The 20,552-nt window shown below is 37.2% G+C and overlaps 2 protein-coding genes across 2 annotated transcripts; both read right to left on the reverse strand.

Annotated features, from left to right (window-relative positions):
• Positions 1-18,011: 18,011 nt before the first annotated feature.
• On the reverse strand, positions 18,012-18,833 carry LOC147515825 (protein FAR1-RELATED SEQUENCE 5-like). The gene has a single exon (XM_086593061.1). It carries the CDS (start codon positions 18,831-18,833, stop codon positions 18,012-18,014), a length of 822 nt encoding a protein of 273 aa, XP_086449187.1.
• Positions 18,834-18,996: 163 nt separating this feature from the next.
• Positions 18,997-19,752, reverse strand: LOC147515826 (protein FAR1-RELATED SEQUENCE 5-like). Its single transcript, XM_086593062.1, has 2 exons — positions 19,399-19,752; positions 18,997-19,281 (listed from the first exon to the last, which is right to left on the reverse strand). The coding sequence occupies exons 1-2, from the start codon at positions 19,750-19,752 to the stop codon at positions 18,997-18,999; spliced, it is 639 nt and encodes a 212-aa protein (XP_086449188.1).
• Between the last annotated feature and the right edge of the window lie 800 nt (positions 19,753-20,552).

The following is a 20,552-nucleotide window of genomic DNA, read 5'->3' on the forward strand; positions in this document are numbered from 1 at the left end:
TCCTTACCATTTATAGATCGGATGCTAGAACGCGTCTAGCTGGTCATGCCTTTTATTGTTTTCGGATGGCTACTCGGCTATTTTCAGATTATTATTGATATTGATGACCAAGAAAAGACAACCTTCACATGTCCGCCGGAACATATGCCTATAATCGAATGCCTTTTGGCCTTTGTAATGCCCCGGTACCTTCCAAATGATGTATGCTTCATATATTTAGTGACATGGTAGAGCTTTTATGGAAGTGTTCATGGATGATTTTTCTATCTATGGAGACTCCTTTCTGAATGCTTGTCTAACCTGTCTAAGGTCTTGACACGGTGTGAAGAAAAGAGCCTCGTTTTAAATTGGGAAAAGTGTCATTTCATGGTCAAAAGGGCATAGTACTAGGTCATATTGTATCTAGTGATGGCATCAAGTAGATAAAGCCAAACTAGATAAGATAGTGACCCTACCTAAACCACAATTTGTCCGGTGAGATTAGAGCCTTTCTAGGCCATGCGAGGGGTTTTATAGGCGTTTCATTAAAGATTTTTCGAAAATAGCTAGGCCTTTAACTAACCTGCTTTTGAAGGATGCAATCTTTGATTTTAATTTTAATTGGAAACAGGCTTTTGAAACCTTAAAAGCCGCCCTAACCATCGCACCTATTATCTGACCTCACGATTGGTCTAAACCTTCGAACTCATGTGTGATGCTAGTGACTATGCGGTTGGTCTTTGTCTTTGGGACAGAAACTAGATAATAAGTCCTTTGTTATTTATTATGCTAGTAAAACATTAAACGACGCTCAACGGAATTATACAACTACGGAAAAAGAATTTTAGCTGTCATTTATGCTTTAGATAAGTTTAGTCCTTATTTGGTTGGTTCTAAAACTTTAGTTTACACGGACCATGCAGTTTCTTTAGGTACCTTCTTGCAAAGAAGGATGCTAAGCGAGATTAATCCGATGGATTCTTCTCCCGCAAGAGTTCACATTAGAAATAAAGGACAAAAAGAGGGTCGAAAACGTAGTTGCCGACCACTTATCTAGACTTACAAATGACGATAGTAGTGATTCTGAGTCCATACCGGATTCTTTTCCTGATGAGCATCTGTATGCTATTTTTTCATCACCATGGTATGCGGACATCATAAATTATTTAGCGGCTGATGTTATGCCTTATAATTGGTCAAGAAATGAACGTAAGAAGTTCTTGGCCAGAGTCAAGTTATACTACTGGGATGAGCCCTACCTTTTAAGTATTGTGAGGATCAGATTATTCGTCGTTGCATTCCCCCGGTGGGAATATAATGAAGTTCTATCGTTACGCCATGACAAAGAGTGTGTGGTGGCCACTTTAGTGGAATGAAAACAGCCGCTAAAGTTCTTCAATGTGGATTTTATTGGCCTACCCTTTTAAGGATGCCCAAGTGCATTGCAAGGCGTGTATTCGTTGCCAACAACTTGGGCGAATCACGGCGTAATATGATGCCATTAAATCCAATCTTGATAGTAGAAATTTTTATGTTTGGGGTATTGATTTCATGGGCCCTTTCCCCTGTTTCCCACGGTTATATTTATATTCTAGTTGCCGTGGACTACGTGTCTAAATGGATAGAGGCCCTAGCTTGCCGAGAAAGCAATGACCATAAGACCGTTGTATTTTTTATTAAAGAATATATTTTTCGTCGGTTTGGCATTCCTAAAGCCATCATTAGTGATGGTGGAACACATTTTGCAACTTGAGTTGTTGCATCCCTAGTGAAAAAGTATGGAGTTACACACAAAGTAGCAACTCCTTATCATCCACAAACTAGCGGACAAGTAGAAGTTTCTAATAGGAAATCAAAGATTTTAGAAACAACAGTAAACCCTGATAGGAAAGACTGGTCGAAGCGTCTATCGGATGCCTTATGGGCATATAGAACTGCTTTCAAAACTCCTATAGGTATGTCTCCCTTTAGACTTGTATTTGGGAAACCATGTCATTTGCCCGTTGAATTAGAGCACCGTGCTCGTGGGCTATAAAAGCCTTAACTACAATATTGATGAGGCGGGTGTCAAACGAAGTTACAATTAAATGAGCTTGAAGAAATCCGTAGCGATTCTTACGATCTCGCGAAGGATTATAAAGCTAACATGAAACGTGTTCATGATAAACATATCTTGCGCAAAGAGTTTGTGGTCGGACAAAAGGTTTTGCTTTACAACTCCCGTCTACATATTTTCCGAGGGAAACTAAAAACCCGTTGGTCTGGTCCTTTTCTGGTTACTGAAATCACCCCTTACGGGGCAATTACCTTGGTAAATCCCAAGGACAACAGTACCTTTCAAGTTAACGGTCAACGATTAAAACATTTTCACGAACTTCGTCCCCACGATATAGAGGAAGTCCTTTTACAGGACCCTATATATGAGGAATGACCCTTGTCATTGGTGTACTTCCTTTCACTTCCATTTAATGGTAAGTGCACCATTAAGGTAACCGGGCCCTCCCTATGGAGTGTGTGGCTGTAAGTACCGGATCCTAAGTCCACGGTTCACATATTTCACGTTTTCCACTCTTGCATGTTTTCTCGGATTTTTGAGTCATGTTTCTCTATGGTGTGAATTATGTCTTTATTTGCTTAATGTTTTTCCTATTAAAAAAAATAAATAAATAAATAATAAATAATAATAATAATAAATAAATAAATAATAATAATAATAATAATAATAATTGTTTTCATTTTTAGATATAGATATATATCTAAACCCAGAGAACTAGCAATCCAACAAGTCTTGGGAATCTGACTTTAAACGACCCATGTTAAAACAAATTTTGTGTTTAAAAATTTGTTTGGGGGTGGGAAATCAGTCTTTCCAGCCGGATGGCTCGAACTTTCTATTTGTGTTGCTTAGGTCCATTAGAATAGTTTATTGGGGTTGATGTCATCTAATTTAGTGTTCATTCGTTCGCATAACTTACGTCATGCACGCACTTCGAGGTGTTTTCCACTATCTTATATGTCACCCAAGGTCGGAATAGAGTAGTTTATGGATCATTGGATTGGAAATTCTCTCCTGATCATTTCCATATCTCATTCGCAAAAATTGGACAGATAACGAAGCGGGAAATTTAGTTTGAAGTTCTTTAAAAATCGATTTAAAGTCGAAAAATCGAATGGGCTTTGAAGCGACTCGCCTCTATCTGTGCGCCCGCCATCCTCCAAAACAGAATCGCGACTTCATCTTCTCAAACCGCCTTTCACCAATTCAAATTAAACCCTAGCAACCAAAAATAAAAATAAAATAAATAAAGAAATAAAAATAAAAATAGAATACATCAAAATAGAAAGACCACCCACGCCCTTTGTGAAACGCCAACACAATCTCCAACCGTTTCCACCAAGAAAACACCCACCAATTCAAGTTTTCAAACCTGCCACCGTAACCACCACCGCCACCACCATTGTTTCTCGATGTTTTTTATCAAACTCGCCTCCCCCACAGGCTACAAAAACCATTAGTTATCTAAGAAACTTCAATGGCGCTACGACGAAGAATGTTGCCAGAGAACGCGTTTGAGGCCGACCATTTCGCACCATTTTACGACGCCAATATGATTAAGAGGGATTGGAACAGACTGTGGTATTCGACAGATGAGTTCTATCAGTATGATTTGGTAGAACAGTTTTATAAGAAACGAGAATTGAGGGAAATAGGATTTTCATTAGGATAGCAGGAATGAGGAGGAAATGCCGAGGCGGTTGTTGGTCGAGCTATTAGGAATCACGCCTGTAACCAACCTAGATACGACCATTCGGGAATCCCAAGATATCTGCAGTTCCTGTTTTGATGAAAGATACGGTCATAGAGGGTGAATACAATACGATATCTCATTGCGTTAAGCGGGGCGACCACGAGAACCAATCAACCGGTCAGAAGCTTTGGATTGGTAGGAACGCCCGGGGAAAGACAAAGTCGGCGACATCGGACTTGATTAATGCGACGTTCTCTGGATTTTGCAAACGAACGAGTGTAATTTCTGCATCCTCGATTTAATTTTGAATGTGATTAGAGGAGTGGGGAAAGAGCATGGCTCTTTCCCGTATTGATCACTAAGATTATGCTCTCATTTAGAGCCGCCGCTAAATCTGCTCCTATTAAGATCAAATTGCATTCTAATGCAAGTATTTATAAGGAATGCATCCAAGAGACTTGGCCGTTGTCTGCGCAGAGAATGAAGTTGAGTCGATAATGAAGGGAAGATATGACATGGTTGGTTGAGGATAATTTCGATAGTCATACTTCTAATTTAGAGCGAATGATAATCCGCAAACTGGTTTTGCGATCGCGGTTATCGTATCGTGAAGATATCCGACATAGACAAATTGTACTTGAAATAAGCAAACGAACTTTCGGCGAGAGTTGAAATGCTTTCGAAAGCGGGTCGAGGGAAGATATCTTGTCTAACTTGGAGATTATCCACCGTAATCACCAAGCCCGATTATCGCGATACTCAAGATCGAGATGGAAGCCACGGCTTGTTCGGGATAGAGATGCTACGACGCGATGCCACTTTCGTGGATGAGTCCGTCTCTCACCGAAGTCCGAGAGGCATGAGCGTCGTCGCCTTGAGGCGGATGGCTCAAGCCATTCTTCACCACGAACCGATCTCCATCCGGGGACCATCTTCTTCACGCCTAGGTGTTCACCATCGGTTGTGTCTGTTATTTCATTTTTTTTTTATTGTTTTGTTAGTGGAATTTTATTTCAGTAGTTAGATTTGAATATTAAGTTGTTTGTTTTCGATTGCTTGGATTTCATATTATTTTAACATAATTTATTTTGATCATCTTTCGTAAAGTTGTCTTGGAGTCAAAGTTGAAAATTAGGCCGATATCGGCATATCTATGATTTTTTTGTAGTGGTAGCATGATATGTAGTAGAGTTTAGAAGTTACTTTTCTAAACCAAGTTTAAAAGATACCAAGGTTGTTAGGAAATCAAAACTATGGTTAGTTTCCGTTTTCGGGTTTGGCAGTTTTCTATTTCCGGAAATTGCCTTAAAACAATTTGGCAACTTGCCGATTCGTTTTGGAAACCCAGAACCTATTTAAACTTCCATCAATCTACACTCACAACCCATACTATACCCCACAATCATTTCTCACCTTTCACTCCAAGTTTTTCTGCTTGTTTTTCTTGTAAAACTGTTTGTTTAAGATTCTACGAAGCGCTGCGCTGCGCTATACACTTCCATAAATTTTTTGTCGAGGCCCGAGGCAAGAAGAGCGACTCACCCTATAACACTGTAAATCGAAAAATCTCAATGAAGGCGCAGCTACAGAAGCGAGAGCGACCAGCAAACACTGTAATTCCAAAACCTACTAGCATTTCGCCCTATCTGGCAGCGCCAGGCGCCCTCCTCCCGTAAGGTGAAATTCCGATTTTTCGAGGTTTCTTCCAGGCTGTCGCAGCTGTTCTCTGAGTAGTTTTGAGATGACACCTCCTATAGTGATTCCTGAGCAGTCATTTGAAGACTTGATGGGAACCGATACCTATGGAGCATCGTTCATGGCCGGATCATGCGATTAGGATGGCGGCATCTTACGGTGAGTGATGGCGATTCTTTTTCACCTAAGCTAACTGAATTCTTCTATAATAATATTACTTTTTTTGTACCCAAGAAGGAGAACAAAAATTTTCCCTTGCTATTCTGGCACACGACTATGGAATTCAAGATAAGCAATTGATAGCTTTGGTTTGGGGTTGCCATTACGACCTATGCACACGTGGGGATATATGACGGATAACTCATACCTATATGAATATGCCTATTTCCATGAGTATTATGGGGAGGGTGTTTAAATATCATGGACCAAGACCAATATAACATGCATACGAAGTAGCCTATCGCTGAATGTAGGCACAACCATGTTGTTCATCATGATGAACATTCTAGGAACGGCGGTTTACTTACGCCAATAATACCGGTGGTGGCGTTTTCCTTGCTTTTAGGCGAGGGACGTCGTCGGTATGACATTCCCCGAAGTTTTAGTTGATACTCTAAAGCGAGGCCATACCTTGAGGCATAAGTACCTTCTTATGCCTGTCTTGGTTTGCCGCATTATGCGGCTTGCCTACCCATATTCGTACCGCGATTACCACAGTTGGGAAAGGGTCGAAACCATGAGACCCACCAATCGATAATGGTAAGATCATTCGAGCCATGACTTGGCGGGATGGCGGTGCAACCACATTTGGTAGCCCCTTACACCCCATCAGACCAAGTAACACTAGAGGTTAGCAGTTGTTGATGATACACGGAAGGCGTGGCAAGTTGTTATGGCATGGCGGGATCGCGAAAGAACCTCATATAGAAGAGGAGGATGTAAATCTTTGGGGTCGCGAGGGTAAGTTTTTAGTTAAGTTAGTGTGCGCTTATGTCCCAAGCAATTTCATTCATTAACCCCATAATGGGTGGAACTCTTATAGAGTTGCGTCGGCTTTTTATATTACTATATTTTTATGTTTTAACCTTGTTTTGCGGATGTTCCCGAATTTCCGCGGCGCTTCAATGGTATTTTTCCTACCATCTTTATTTAAATGCTTTGAGGACAAAGCATGCTTCTTGTTTGGGGGCATAGAAACCGCGTGTAATTAAGACATCTGTTAGGATATAGATATGTATAATATGCACTTGTTTTCTAGTTAAAATTTCAAAAATTCAAAAATATAAATAAAAGTATGCTATACACTTAGGAATATTGGTATTGTTTTCTTTCTCTATGCTCTTAACAATTTAGAAGTCTCACATAGCTTTTGCATCAGAATAAATGTTAGAAACTTAGGTTAATATGTAGGTAATAATCTTTGCATCTATCTATAAATTTATTACATGAGTATCTATGATTGTTAGCAGTAAGTTTCTGAAATCTAGGCTAGAGTACCTATTCTACAAATCCTGTGAGAATATAGCCTAAAGCCTTATATGAGCGAAACATTTGAGAAATGACACAAGGGAGAAGTAAAATCCGGATAGAGAAATCACACGTCCACTTGCTTGATCACTAAGCCATATCCTAAGCGAGAATTTAGGCCCTCTTTGGATCGATATAGCCAGAAATTCAAACCTATGAATTATTTTCCGCTAAGTAAGCCCCTCGAGCCTTTCTTTAGCCTTCCATAAACCACAATTCCTTTACCAAAACAAAAAAAAAAAAAAAAAAAAAAAAAAAAAAAAAAAAAAAAAAGAGAGAATAAATCAACCTACCCAATTTAGAATAAGTCTGAGAATAGAATGAGTGAAGAAAGAAGAAGAGAAAAACCTGTGTAAACAAAAATTAGTTAGTTGCTTCAGAAAAAGAAAAGAAGTTTCCATCCAAGGAAAAGAAAAAAAATATATATATAGAAATAAATAAAAACTCCAAAAAATAGAATAAAGGGAGTCAAAAGCCAAAGAAAAGAAAAAGAAAAATATGGCTAAGGATGGAAACAAAGTATAGAAGCAAAAGGAAATAACAAGGTTTTCACTAAGTTACATAATATGAAGACTCTATTATCTCAGACTTGTCCTTTTTGAATATCCATTTCCTTCCTTCTTAAACCATCTCCTAATCCCCGCAACACCTAATAAAGACCTCTAGCTCAATTAGGAATAGGTTAGTGTGATAGTAAGTGGCAGATGTGTTTGATCGACTCCAACTTCCTTGTTGTCATTGAGATTGTAAGGTAAAGTGTGCTTGACACCTTTGGAGCAAATGAAAACTTGAGTGGAAAAATCAGTGGTTTTGTCTTGACATTTATGTGAGGACCTACTTAAGGGCGCTATTCGAAGTTTTCAGAAAACGGACCTGCTATTACATTTTATAGTATTACTCATTGTTATATGTTTATTTTAGATGATTGATTATTATGCATATATTAGCTTAGGGTCCGATTTGGGCTATTCTTATGTATTTGCTAGTGAGATGTATAGATAGTTGAGACATGAATGAGAAAACAATAGTTTTATTTCTTAGTCGTTGTAGTATAGATGAAGTTTGTGAGTACCTTCAACTTTGGAAAACTCTCACGAGGGCTATAACTTCGTCCACTAGGGAATTCCTAGTGGTTTAAAGCGCCTTTGTTGCATATGGTCAATGCAATCGCGACTCAGTGAGACGCAGTAGATAGAACTACATTTTTGGCCACTTATGCTAATTTCTCATATTTGCTTGAGGACAAGCAAAATGCTGTTTGGGGGTGGTTGATAAGAGCCCAAAACTGTAGTTTTAACCCCTTAGCAGTCATACTTTTAGACCAATTATGTGAGTAATAAGTAAGAGTTAAAGACCGATTCACGTGTTTTATGTATTTCGGGCTTCAAAGTCAATTATGTGCAGGAATGTGCCACTTTGATGAGATAAAGGAGCAATGGTTGGTTACTAAGGAGTTCGGTGATTAAAGGCCAAGATTCAAGAAGACAAAACCTTTGTAAAGCCTGGTCAAAAGATGAAAAGTCAAAGTCCACGCGTGCGTAAACTTGATTGCACAAAGTGAACAGAACTTCCGAAGACCATATCTTTAGACTCAGACCTCGGAATTGGGCCTACCTTATGTCAAAACGACCGGCTCGGAAAGAGCTTTCCAATGGTCTAAGCCTTGACCCAATCAGAGGAGCAGAAGTGGACGAAAAGTCTGTTGAAGCGAACTGCAGCTGAAGAGGCCTTTTTGGACTGAAAGAATTGGGTTTTGGGCCTGATTCTCTAGCCCAAAACATGGCTCCAAGCCCATGCACGATTTTTGGATCTGGATGTATAAAAACAAAAGCTTCACTCTTTGTTAATGGTAGCTAGTTAGACCTAAAGTAATATATAGAATTCTAGATCTACTTTTATTAATTAATTAAGTGTTAGTTCCATTTCAATTCCTGTTTTAGATTAAATTCTTGAATCATTGTTCTTGATTGATTAGATAAATAAAATAGTTAGGTTGTTAATTTCGATTTTGTCATTTCCATTCTAGATCTAATTTCAATTCTTGTTCTTATTTCATTCCAGCCATTAAATTAGATTCATTATTGTTTAATTATGTAAATCTCCATTTCTTACATTATGTTTAGTTATAATAATATGGGAAATGATGTTTTGATGACTCAATGCTAAAACCTCCATTAGAGGGGTTGATGAAGCCTTGATGAAAACTTAGTGGTTAGTATAGAATTGGTTGTAGAATCTATTCCACTCTAGAAGGTCGTGTTTCGCCATGAGAATGAGTGGACGACCTCACATGCTAGTTAGTATCCGGTAGGAATGCCATGAACACTAGGGATTAGAACTCGAAGTTCTTGTCGTGAAAACATAAGAATCGAGATACGACAATCTATACTAGGTTATTAAGTTGGAATCGAGGTGGATTTAATTCCCCTCTATTTCTCTATCTAGATTCAAACAATCGTAATTCCGTAGCTTTCGTAGATTGACTTTAGTTTATATTTTATCTTGTTATTTATTATATCTTGTTATTTAAATTAACGCGTCTTGTTAGCATAACATTTCGTAAAGCTCTCATTGACTTAAGACTGATTTCTTAGACTTAGAAAACAATCCATGCTAGGGAACTAGGAGTGGAACGAACTTCCTACTCCACTTAGTGCAATTCGCATCGAGAGTAGAAGCTTTGATAAATAAAGGCTCAAAAGTCCAGTTTTAGTTTACTTACGGAAGGAATTCATCGTTCATTTCGTAGGTAGACTATACATTTTACTTTTATCACTCACCTTATGGAAAAGCAGGGTAAACGGTGTTGGCTTATGTACATGGTTAATTTTAGTAGAACTTCATCCAAACCATATTGAGTTCCTTTTCTTTGGTGTAGGGACTTCATCGTGGACTTCAATAGATGGTCGGAGAACAGATCCACATTTAAGTGTTTACTTGGGAATGGCAGAGTAACTAGCTTCGTATGTTACGATTGCATTTTGTTGCACTGTTTTTTAATTAGAAACTACTAATGATTTTGGGATTACAAAATAATTTAATTACCTTGCTACTTGTTATATTTGGTGTAGTTGGTCTTTGCTTGGTGTGCATACCTGAACGCGGAGGAAAATAGCAAGCCTACGAACTACAATAGGCACTATTACTACCCAATGCTAATGGGTGCGAGTAAGGCATGAAGTGAAAATGGTTTTGTTCTATAATAAAAGGCTAACATGATGATGTACCTTTTGAGTACCCAATGTTGTTTTTTGTAGGTTAAAACCAAAAATGAGATGCAGCTAACTTCTGCGGCTCGTGCAATTAAATTGGACAATGATATTAGCGAATATCGAAGGGTAAGATAATTCTACTATGACTCATGGTTTGATAAGACAGTTCCCAACTTTGGTAGAGAGTTCCACCTTGAACTACTATTGATTGTGGTTTGTGCCCGTCGTCGACAGTAATCACTGGTGGCTATATGTCTTTGATCCTAGTGCTCGCAAAGTTGTGATATTGGACTCTCTTGCGGGTAGTGCATCCTACATTTGTGGAGGGACGGATTCGATGAAGTCTATGGTGAGTTTTGTAACTTAAAAGTATTTTTGTGATCATTTGAGAATATCTCACAGTCCACGTTTCATGTTTTCGAACTAAATTTGACTTTTGTGTTTTCTTAGGTTACGAAAATGCACTACACTTTGTCTCTGATTGGGGATTTCCATGCCAAAAGTTGTGATGTGAAAGACTGGGTTATTGAGAAATGCAAAGATGTGCCATAACAATGCAATGGGTATATATCTTATCTTATGACCCTAATTAACTTATACTTTCAAATTTGAGTTTAGTGCAATCTTTGAAAGTATAGTAATTATGTATCTTTATATGTATAGCTTCGACTGTGGGGTGTTCATGATGAAATTCATGGAGCTTTGGAATGGGGAAAAGTTGGTGCATTGGTTTGATCAGGTAACAATTTGACACAATCTAGTATGTTTCTCAATATGTCCAATTAATTATCTATAGTTTGGTTACCTTAAATCTTCATTTTGACTAACCACGCGGATTTGTATAGGAACTTGAAGGAGGATATGGCTTATTTCCGACAACACATTGCTGTCTCAATGGTAATGTCGAAACTAAACAAAATGCACCCATAGATGATATGGAGAACGTATTCTTCGAGAAGTTTGCACATCTTTTTTGTTGCCTCGATAGTTTGGAGACGTTGAAACTCAAAGACCTAAGTTTTTTGTCCATCTTTTAATTAGCATTTGCTCTAATCTCTATCGTAGTGTTGTTCTATTTGGCATTGCCTCAACCAAATTGATGTTGGAATTTGAAGACCTTCATTTTTTGTGAATCTTGTAATAGTGTTGTTCTTTTGGAAACTTGCATATTTTAACAGATTCGAAATGTAAGTTGACTTGTGGTGGTCTGTTTTGGTTATGATGGGATACAATGCTATTATTTCTCTACTTATATTAACTTTCATATTCATGACTTGTGTATGATTTTATAGTCTGATCTATTCATGGTTTATTGGTTGGGATGTTCACAAACTGTCAAATTGACAATTATACCACATAAAGGGTCATATGCATAAATGATTTCATAGTATTGAACAAGCCTTAATAAGTTACATAGAGTATCATATTGAAAACTATACTACATAAAATATCATATTCAAAACTAATTTTATAGTACTGAACACGATTGAATATGTCACATAGAGTATCATATTACAAATTATACCATATAAAGTGTCATATTCAGAACTGATTTCCACACCTGAATATGTTACATAGAGTATCATATTGAAAATTATATCACAATAAGTGTGATATTCCGAACTGATTTCATAGTACTTAACACACCTTAATATGTCACATGGAGTATCATATTAAAAATTATATCACAATAAGTATGATATTAAAAACTGATTTCATAGTACTGAACATGCCTGAATATGTCACATAGAGTATCATATTCAAAATTATATTACAATTAGTGTTATATTCAAAACTGATTTCATAGTAGTAAACACATGTAAGTATGTCATATAAAGTGTCATATTAAAAAGTAAAGCGCATAAAAGGTGATATTGTCTGAACTGCTTTCAACCATCATATCTTCATTCCAAAACTAAAATGAAGTCAGTTTAACAGAACAGACACCATTTAAAAAGGAAAAGGAAACAAGCCAAGTTTTTGATTTCATAAAAAATTTCATAAGCTAATACAATTAGTCCATTCTTCAAACAAGTAGCTCATGCAAATACAACTACGATACTTAGCTAACATAAGTAAAACAAAACCAACTCGAGCCCTAAGTGCTAACGAAATCCGGATACTTCATTCCAACATCATCACAGTCAAATCCATAGCATCCACAATCAAATCCATAGCATCCACAGTCAAATCCAATGCATCCTCAGTTGTAAGCCCCCAGTTAATGTCATCAACATTCGTTTGCTTTTCGGGGGTGTTGCTTCTATTATGCATTCCAGCAATATGGTTCATTGGTTAGTAATTTGTACACTAACTCCCCCCTAAAATCAGTCATCGAGTTTTGGTGTAATTTTGGAAAGTGATCAATGGAACATGCCTTCCACTCCATGAATTTGCACACAAATAGTCCGCAATCCACCCTAAAGCTCAAACAAAAGAAGTATTAAAAATCTCCAGTGTTCCACAAACTTTATCACAAAAGAACTAGGCTAGAAATACTTACGAATCTGGTCATTGTTGAGGGTACTTTCCAATTTCTAACAACATAGCCTTTAAAAGGGGTTTCTTGCTCTTCTTCTGCGCAATGTGTTCATTTAAAATTGTATAGACACGTTCCATCTGTGTTGCCATTTCAATTTGATAGAAGATATGACAAATATCATCAGCCAGAAATACTCTAACAAAACCTACAACTTAAGATCGACAACAAAACAGTTTCACATGCAAGTACACAAACTCAAGTTTAGTAACTCACTACTTTCGTGGCATTCCTGTAGGGAACGGATGTGAGGGGATATCTTGTGTTCATTGAATCAAAGTGTGTCCATACGTTATCCATCATGTTATAATGTAGGAGCGTCCAATGGTTTCCCCCATTTTCTTTGACTGTTTTTCCACTATTCAGAGGAAAGAATAGATTCTTAACATTTTCGTGAAGTTGATGCAGTGGATCAATCAAAAAAACCTTCTCAAGGTGTTTTGCCCAAATCACAGCAGTCTGTCAAAAAATATTAATAATAACCTAATAAGAATACCTCATAAGAATATCGTTAAGAATATACCAATACCAATAGTATGCAACACTGTGTATTATATAACCCTAGGTTTCGAACATACGCAAGTCATAGTGTCAAAGTAATGGCTAAGTGGTCTGTTCTGAGGCTTACGACCAGGATAAATTTTCTTCTCTATCTCTCGAGGATACCAATTTAATACCTGCATAGTGCATCCCAGAAGTAAGTCAATTTTTATCAATGATATATGAGAAGTTGAGAACAAAATGTGTGTTTGGCTTACCTGGCCATTAACAAATCTGTCAAGCATCAATTATTCCAACTGTTTACCGTGTACTTGAATTATGTCTCCATCCTAAGCAACGGTGCTGCAATGAAACACATATAATACGTACACCAGTTAATATAATAACATATACATATCGGTGATGGCCTATTCAATTGTCATTGCAAATACATACAACTACGCATTCTTTACAGTCAAATGAACAGTAGGCATCATAAAAGGTTTTTAGATAGACTTAGAGTTTACATACTTGACATGTGCAGACTTGAAAAACCTCCCAACCACTAGCTGCTTTCGAGAATTAAGACATTGAAACGTTGTTGAAGATTCTACTGAAAGTAGATTTTCACCAAGATTTGTTATAGGCGGACAATCGTCAACACATATTACCGTATTCAATTTTTGTTTTCCCTCTCTCTCATTCTTCTTCTTCACTTTTTATGTAGGCGTTCTCATCCTTTTCTTTTGATTTACAACCATTGATCGCAACTCCGGTTGTAGCTCCTCTTTATTGGCTTCATTTGTTAGCATCGCATCCACTGGAACAGACGGTGTCAATGGCAATGCTTGGATATCATTATCTCTAAAAGGTGACATCTCCTTTTCAGCCTCAACCCCAGACTCCTTCTTAGACTTCTCTTTAGCATCCTCTTCTCTTTCTTTTAATTTGGCCTTCAAGGCTTCATTCTCTGCCCGCAGGCTTTGATTTTCTTCTTCTAACTTAATACACCTTCCCCTTAAGTCCTCTTCTGTTGGAATCGAATCACTTGTCAACGTAACAAGCTCCACTTCCTTAAATTTGATTTCGGCGGTCACCTGAAAACACCGATAATAACTTCACACAATAAGAATGCAATGTAAAGCTTTCATTTAACATTGAAAATAGGGGATTTGTCTGGGCAAAAATTACATTGGAAAAAACTACTGTCGAATGCATTTGACATGTATCATGATCAGTGTCAAGTTCATTTGACATGGGAAAGAAGCTGAACTTCACAAGTGATAAAAAATCAAATCAATATGAAATGAACTTGACATTGCAACAGATTTCCGGACAGTGAAAACTACTTCCATAATTGGAATGAAATTCTGACGACATCAAAATTTCAAAGAACACTGATATGGGGAAGGAAAATGACTTCAAATTCTAATACATTCACTCACCTTGTCCACGGTCAAATTTGACAAGGCGTGGGTACGAAGCATTTTGCTGAGTGTTACAATATCCTATCTTGCGAATGAAGGTACATAATCAGCACCTCAATTTGGCATTGCATCAACCAAATTGACGTGATCGCACAACCAGTACTGATATCAAGAGCCACAAAAAAAAAAGTTAGTAAACATGTAAAAAATGAAATTAATAATAAAATGACAAAAAAACAAGGCTAAACTAGAGTGAATTCAGATTGTAAGTTACCAAAAGAAGAACTGCGCAAGATTTTACTTTTGTAGGCTCACGGTAGTAGATCTTCATTCGGCACATAAGGTTTTGATGTATCACTTTTGGCCAGGATACTTCATTCATTTTTTTACACTCTCTAAGTACTTCAAAACCACCATTGTGTTCTTGATGGTGTTGGAAAGAGAAGAGTGGTGATAATGTATAATGAAATAAGTTTGATGAAGTCATCTTCATCCTGCTTACCATTCCATGAATTCACCACTTTATAAATAGCATTTACAATCAATTCCTTGGACAAGTTCTTTTCTCCGCCAAAGTGACGAGTCACAAACCCCGTTTTACTAAACTCGTCCGCATCTATATTTGTAGTCACATGACTCCCATTAATTGGCATACCAAACACTCTAGAAACATCTTCAGCTGTTAATTTGACAAACACCTCTCCTAACTTGAATGTTTCTTCTCTTTCATCGTAAGTTTTAATAATATCCACTATGATGCTTGTTTTTTTTACCAACATTTATTTGTCCAACAAATCATCAAAGAACACTCTTAAAATGTGACCAAATGGTGTTCTACCCATTAGATCATTAAAATCAACACTAACTTTTGACTCACGAAGTTTATTGGCAAGATAAAAAATTGGTAACAAGCTTGAGCGAAAAGGATAAGATTTCATTTCTTTCTTATCTTCATCCACTACCTTCTCTTCCTTCTTGTTCTTGTTATCTTCATCCACTCTCTGAACTACCACTTCCTTCCCTTCCCTCTTCTTAGCTGCTAACTGTATTTCCTGTAGATTATGCATGGAAATAAGTAATATAATAGAATTTATTCAAATTCAATCATTTAATAGCATTACATTCCTCTAAATAATCACACCTCAAAAAACTCAAATGCTTATGCTTAAAAATCCATAAATTAACAACAAGCTTAAAAATTGTTTTGACCTTCTCTCCTGGGCATCGTTTTTTGCTCCCCCTCCCCATTGACTCTAAATGCACATTTTCCTCATTTTTTCTCTTCTTTGATGTATCAACTGCTTTCATAGGTGTTGCTTTCGTCCTTGATGGTTTTTTACTGTTAGTTGTTGTCTTCTTCATTTTCTGTAATGGATTTGCAAGCTCTGTATTTTTAGGTTGTTTGAAGTTTGGAGTTTGGTTCTACCATTTAACTGTTGTCGGAAGTTTGGAGTTTGTTGTTTTTACTGTTGATAGAGAAGAAAGAAAGAGAAAAGAACAAGGCTTAATGGGGTTTGACATTCGAATTGTGGGCTTTAGGCCCAAACTCAACTTTAACACACTGATATATGCCACATAAAGTATCATACTGAAAACTGCTTTCATAATAGTTAACACTGAAATATGTCATATAGAGTATCATATTCCAAATTATACCACATAAAGTATGATATGAAGACATTTTATCATTTCAAAAGACTCATGGACTGACAAGTTCCAACATTAGTGAACTTCTTCCTGAAATGCAAAATCACAATATCTATCCGATTCCTGAAGCCAAAATAAATACCGTTGTAACAATTGCTCTAACTAATACAACAATCGCTAAATCTTCTGAGAAGCTTAGGAACAACTGCTTCTAACAACAAAATTACTCTACATTGTTCAATTACACATCTCTTTCCCTTACATCAAATATCTGTCATGCGGAAAAATACCCGCCCATCCTCACTACAAAAATTCTCAACATTGAATTTTTCTGGAGTGTTGTACCCAATATCATAACCTGGAACATCGCCACTAGGAACATGACCAATAACTTCACCATTAGGCATATCACCACCACTTCTTCCTGTAAGTTCAATAGAAAATCAAAATAAAAGAGTTGTGCGAACCATACAATCTAAGTTTACACTATAACGTCATCCCCATCTAAGTTAAACAAGTGTGAAATAACCAAAACATGTGTCGTACCTTGCTCACCATTGTGTTTATGTGGATGTGGACACCTAGGCTTTGTGTGCTCCGTAGATTGGCAGTTGCTACACTTGTACCTTCGAGATCCTGGTGTTCCTTTATCAAATATCACTAAGGCCACGAAACAAACAACATTTACTTACTTAGAACCCAAAGAAATAAAATGTCATGTGCTCCAAAAGGAAATTTCTAAAACTAAAAGTGAGATGTACATGCATGCATGTTATTATGACTTCCCACACCTTGTAGCAATATATTTTGATGTAGGTAAAAGATAAACGGACACTCTTATCAATGCCAACTGTTATCCACAGGTCTATATGGAAATTAATTTTATAACATCAAACTTTCAACTTATACCCTGTATCTCTGTTCAACTCGTCATCTTCCTCACGTAGGTCGGCAACTCGAGCAGTGCGTTCAACATAGTTGCGGTTAATACTTGGACCTGTAAAATAGTGAAACACAACAAAAATGTTGCCGAAATAAAGTAGAATCAACAACTAATCAAAAGATACAATTAGAAATATAGACATTACAAAGTTGGGACCATACCAAAGAAAAAATCGCAAAGGTAAATAAAACTTATGTCCGTCCTTCAGATGCAAGAGTGGGCATGTGGGTTTTGTGTGACCTGTCACACCACAATGGCCACACTTATTCTTATTTGTCTCATTATGACCTTGAAGTCTGCTAGGATTTTGCGGTCGGCATTTGGATTTTACATGTGGGGGATCATTAACCGATTGCCGATATCTGGTTTTAGGCGGAGTGAAAGGCATCTCAAAAGGAACACGTGGGCTACCTTCATAAGCTAGTGAAGTCTCATCGGTTATTGGATTTTCCGTTGGACTGTTAGGCATCTCAAAAGGAGCATGTCGACTGCCTTCAGAAGCAGATGGAGTTAGGTTCTTTGTAGAAAAAGAAGCTAAAAAAACTTTGAAAGCTTCAGTGTTTTCCGCTTTTGGGAGGCCCACGAACATATCTGCCTACACTTGGTTGTAAGATCACTGAAACGTATAACAGAGGCCGCTCGGTCAGAAAATTTGGGTTCTCCTAATCGAACAACCGATTTAGCATCCCGTGTCTATCTCCTTAAAAAGCAGCCCTGAGGTATCACACCAACGTCCTCATGTTTGTAAACTAAAATGATATGTCTACATGGAAATCCAGACGACTCAAATAGCCCACATGAACAGCTAGCATCCTACAATACAACATTGTATCTCACAGTCGACCTTTTTTGCCTATTCAAATGATGACTCATGGTGTACACACGAATATTGGCATCCATATCTTTCTTATCGTCTGCAATGTACATCACTTCATCCTTTAATTGCTTCTTAAAACAATCAAAAGCAACTCGCGTATATATAGATGTAGCTTGATTTGCATAATAATTCAAGTGGGTATGAAGGACTGGTTTGGTTACATTCGTCATCACCTCTTCCTCGTGCTCTCTGTGCTGGATATTTGCAACTACCACTTCCATTTTTCTAAACAGCTCAAACAACTGCATTCCAACTTTCACATGAAGCCAGATTATGGAGTTTCTACTCTCACAACGTTGGGTGCTTCTACAACCGGCAAAGAACTCACCATGGAAATATGATTCTGCCCACATCTCTTTTTTCTTGTATATTATGTTCACCCATTTGTTATTATTGACTTGGAATTTCTTCACGAGTGTTTCCCACCTTTCTTCGAACTCATTGGACGAGCACTTCATAAACATAATAGAGCATAAATCTTTTGAAAATCCAAGGATGTGGATATTTTTTAGGCAATTTTTCATAATGTGCCAACAGCACAAGCGGTGTTTCAAATTTGGGATAGTAGATCTCACAGCCTCGCGCATTGCTGGGTCACCATCAGTGATCACTGACTTAGGGTGTTTGCCATACATCGCGCCAACTAAAGATTTCAATACCCACTCGTAAGACTCCACACACTCACCCGTCAACAATGCAAAACCAAACACTACTGTTTGTCGATGGTTGTTCACTACAGCAAACACAACAATCGGCATCATGTACTGGTTGCTCTTGTATGTTGAATCAAACAACAATACAACTCCAAAGCAACTGTAGTCCGCACGTGAGGTGGAATCTGCCCAAACAGTCTAACCAGCTGCCCACCCACCCTCATTTAAGTTATAATTGTAATGAAATAAGGGATCTCCCTTCACCTTGTTATCCATGAAAAAGCAGTGTGTCAAGGTCACCATCAATACATCGATTTCTCCTATCAAGCCCCATATGATTATACAAGTCTTTCTTCAAAAAACCAACACTTGAGAAACCTCCAGCCCTATGTACAAAAACATCCATCACCTTGCATTTACGAATACCAACATCAACTAGGCTCGTAGCAAATTTCAAATCTTCTTCACTTACATTTCTATGTGATCTTAAAAACATCGAGCTCGGATCTGGCATAAGTGGATGTGTGTGTTCCCTAATAAAATCCTTCACAACCTACAAATTTGATTCAAAATCATAACCAACTTCAAAGCGGTCTTTACATTTAAACCTATTGATAGCCTTCGACTCTCTGGATTCGATGTCGCGTTTTCTAGGTGTCACCCTGTTTACATTTTGTTCACCAGCAGCTGAGCATAGAAATCTCTGCTTAACACGAACACCATCTGTACACATTCTATAAGTATCTTTACAAACACTAAAACCGACTAGCTTTGCATATTGATTGTAAATTGTGAAAGCCTTCTTAGTCGTCTTGAACTGCATAGAATAGAATGTTGCTTTGTCTGCTTTAAAAATTCTACTAGCCTCACACCCGTCACTGTCTCTATCACTGTTCTCATAAATTTCAACATTTTCACCCTCCCCCATAGATGTGACATCCACAAAATCACTATCCTCATACGTAAAACTATCAAAACATGAATTTCGAAGCCAATCTTCTTCGTCATCAGAGAAGTGATTCATCATCGGATTGCTACATGAAACAAGTGCACTTTTAGCGCATATTCACTCGTTTTCTTACTCTACGAAGTAATAACAGTGGTAATAGTAAAAAAAAACACATAAATGCTTGAACAGTATAATGGTCAGAACCAAATAACTATGGTGCTCAAACCATATACCACTTTGGAAAATTTCAATGTCAACTTCATTTGATTTAATGTCAACTTCATTTGACATTAAATCATACACCATTCAATTGTGAAATTTTACCTAGACATGAAAAAGAGAAGGCGCCAAAAAAGAAATCAACTAACCTCATACTTATAATTGTTGAAGATCAAAGTACACTACGAGAAATGGAGGCAAGAGTTCTCAAGTTGAAAGGATTTTAGTGAGAGGGAAAAGTTTAGTTCGCGTCATTCTAAATGTTAGAGGGAGAGAAGAAGTGTTGTTACTTTCTTACTCTTAACTATTCATTTTGCTTGTAGCATACTCCTATTAAACTATTACATGTAGCATACTCATATTAAATTACTAAATGTAGCATAACACTATTAAACTACTAGATATAACATACTACGATTAAATTACTATATGTAGCATACTACTATTAAACTACTAGATATAGCATATAATTAAGTATCCAACAACAAATGACATTATAGTTTACTTGCCATTAGATATCAGTTAGATATATCATCCGACCTCATATATCATACTATTTTTCTTTTTCTTTTTATAAGTGAATTCAGTTTATTGAAATGAGGTATGATCCGACCTCAAACTTATTAATCCGACCTCAAACGATTCAAGCACAACTC

The sequence above is a fragment of the Coptis chinensis genome, chromosome 2 (assembly GCF_015680905.1).
Source record: "Coptis chinensis isolate HL-2020 chromosome 2, ASM1568090v1, whole genome shotgun sequence".
NCBI lineage: Eukaryota > Viridiplantae > Streptophyta > Magnoliopsida > Ranunculales > Ranunculaceae > Coptis > Coptis chinensis.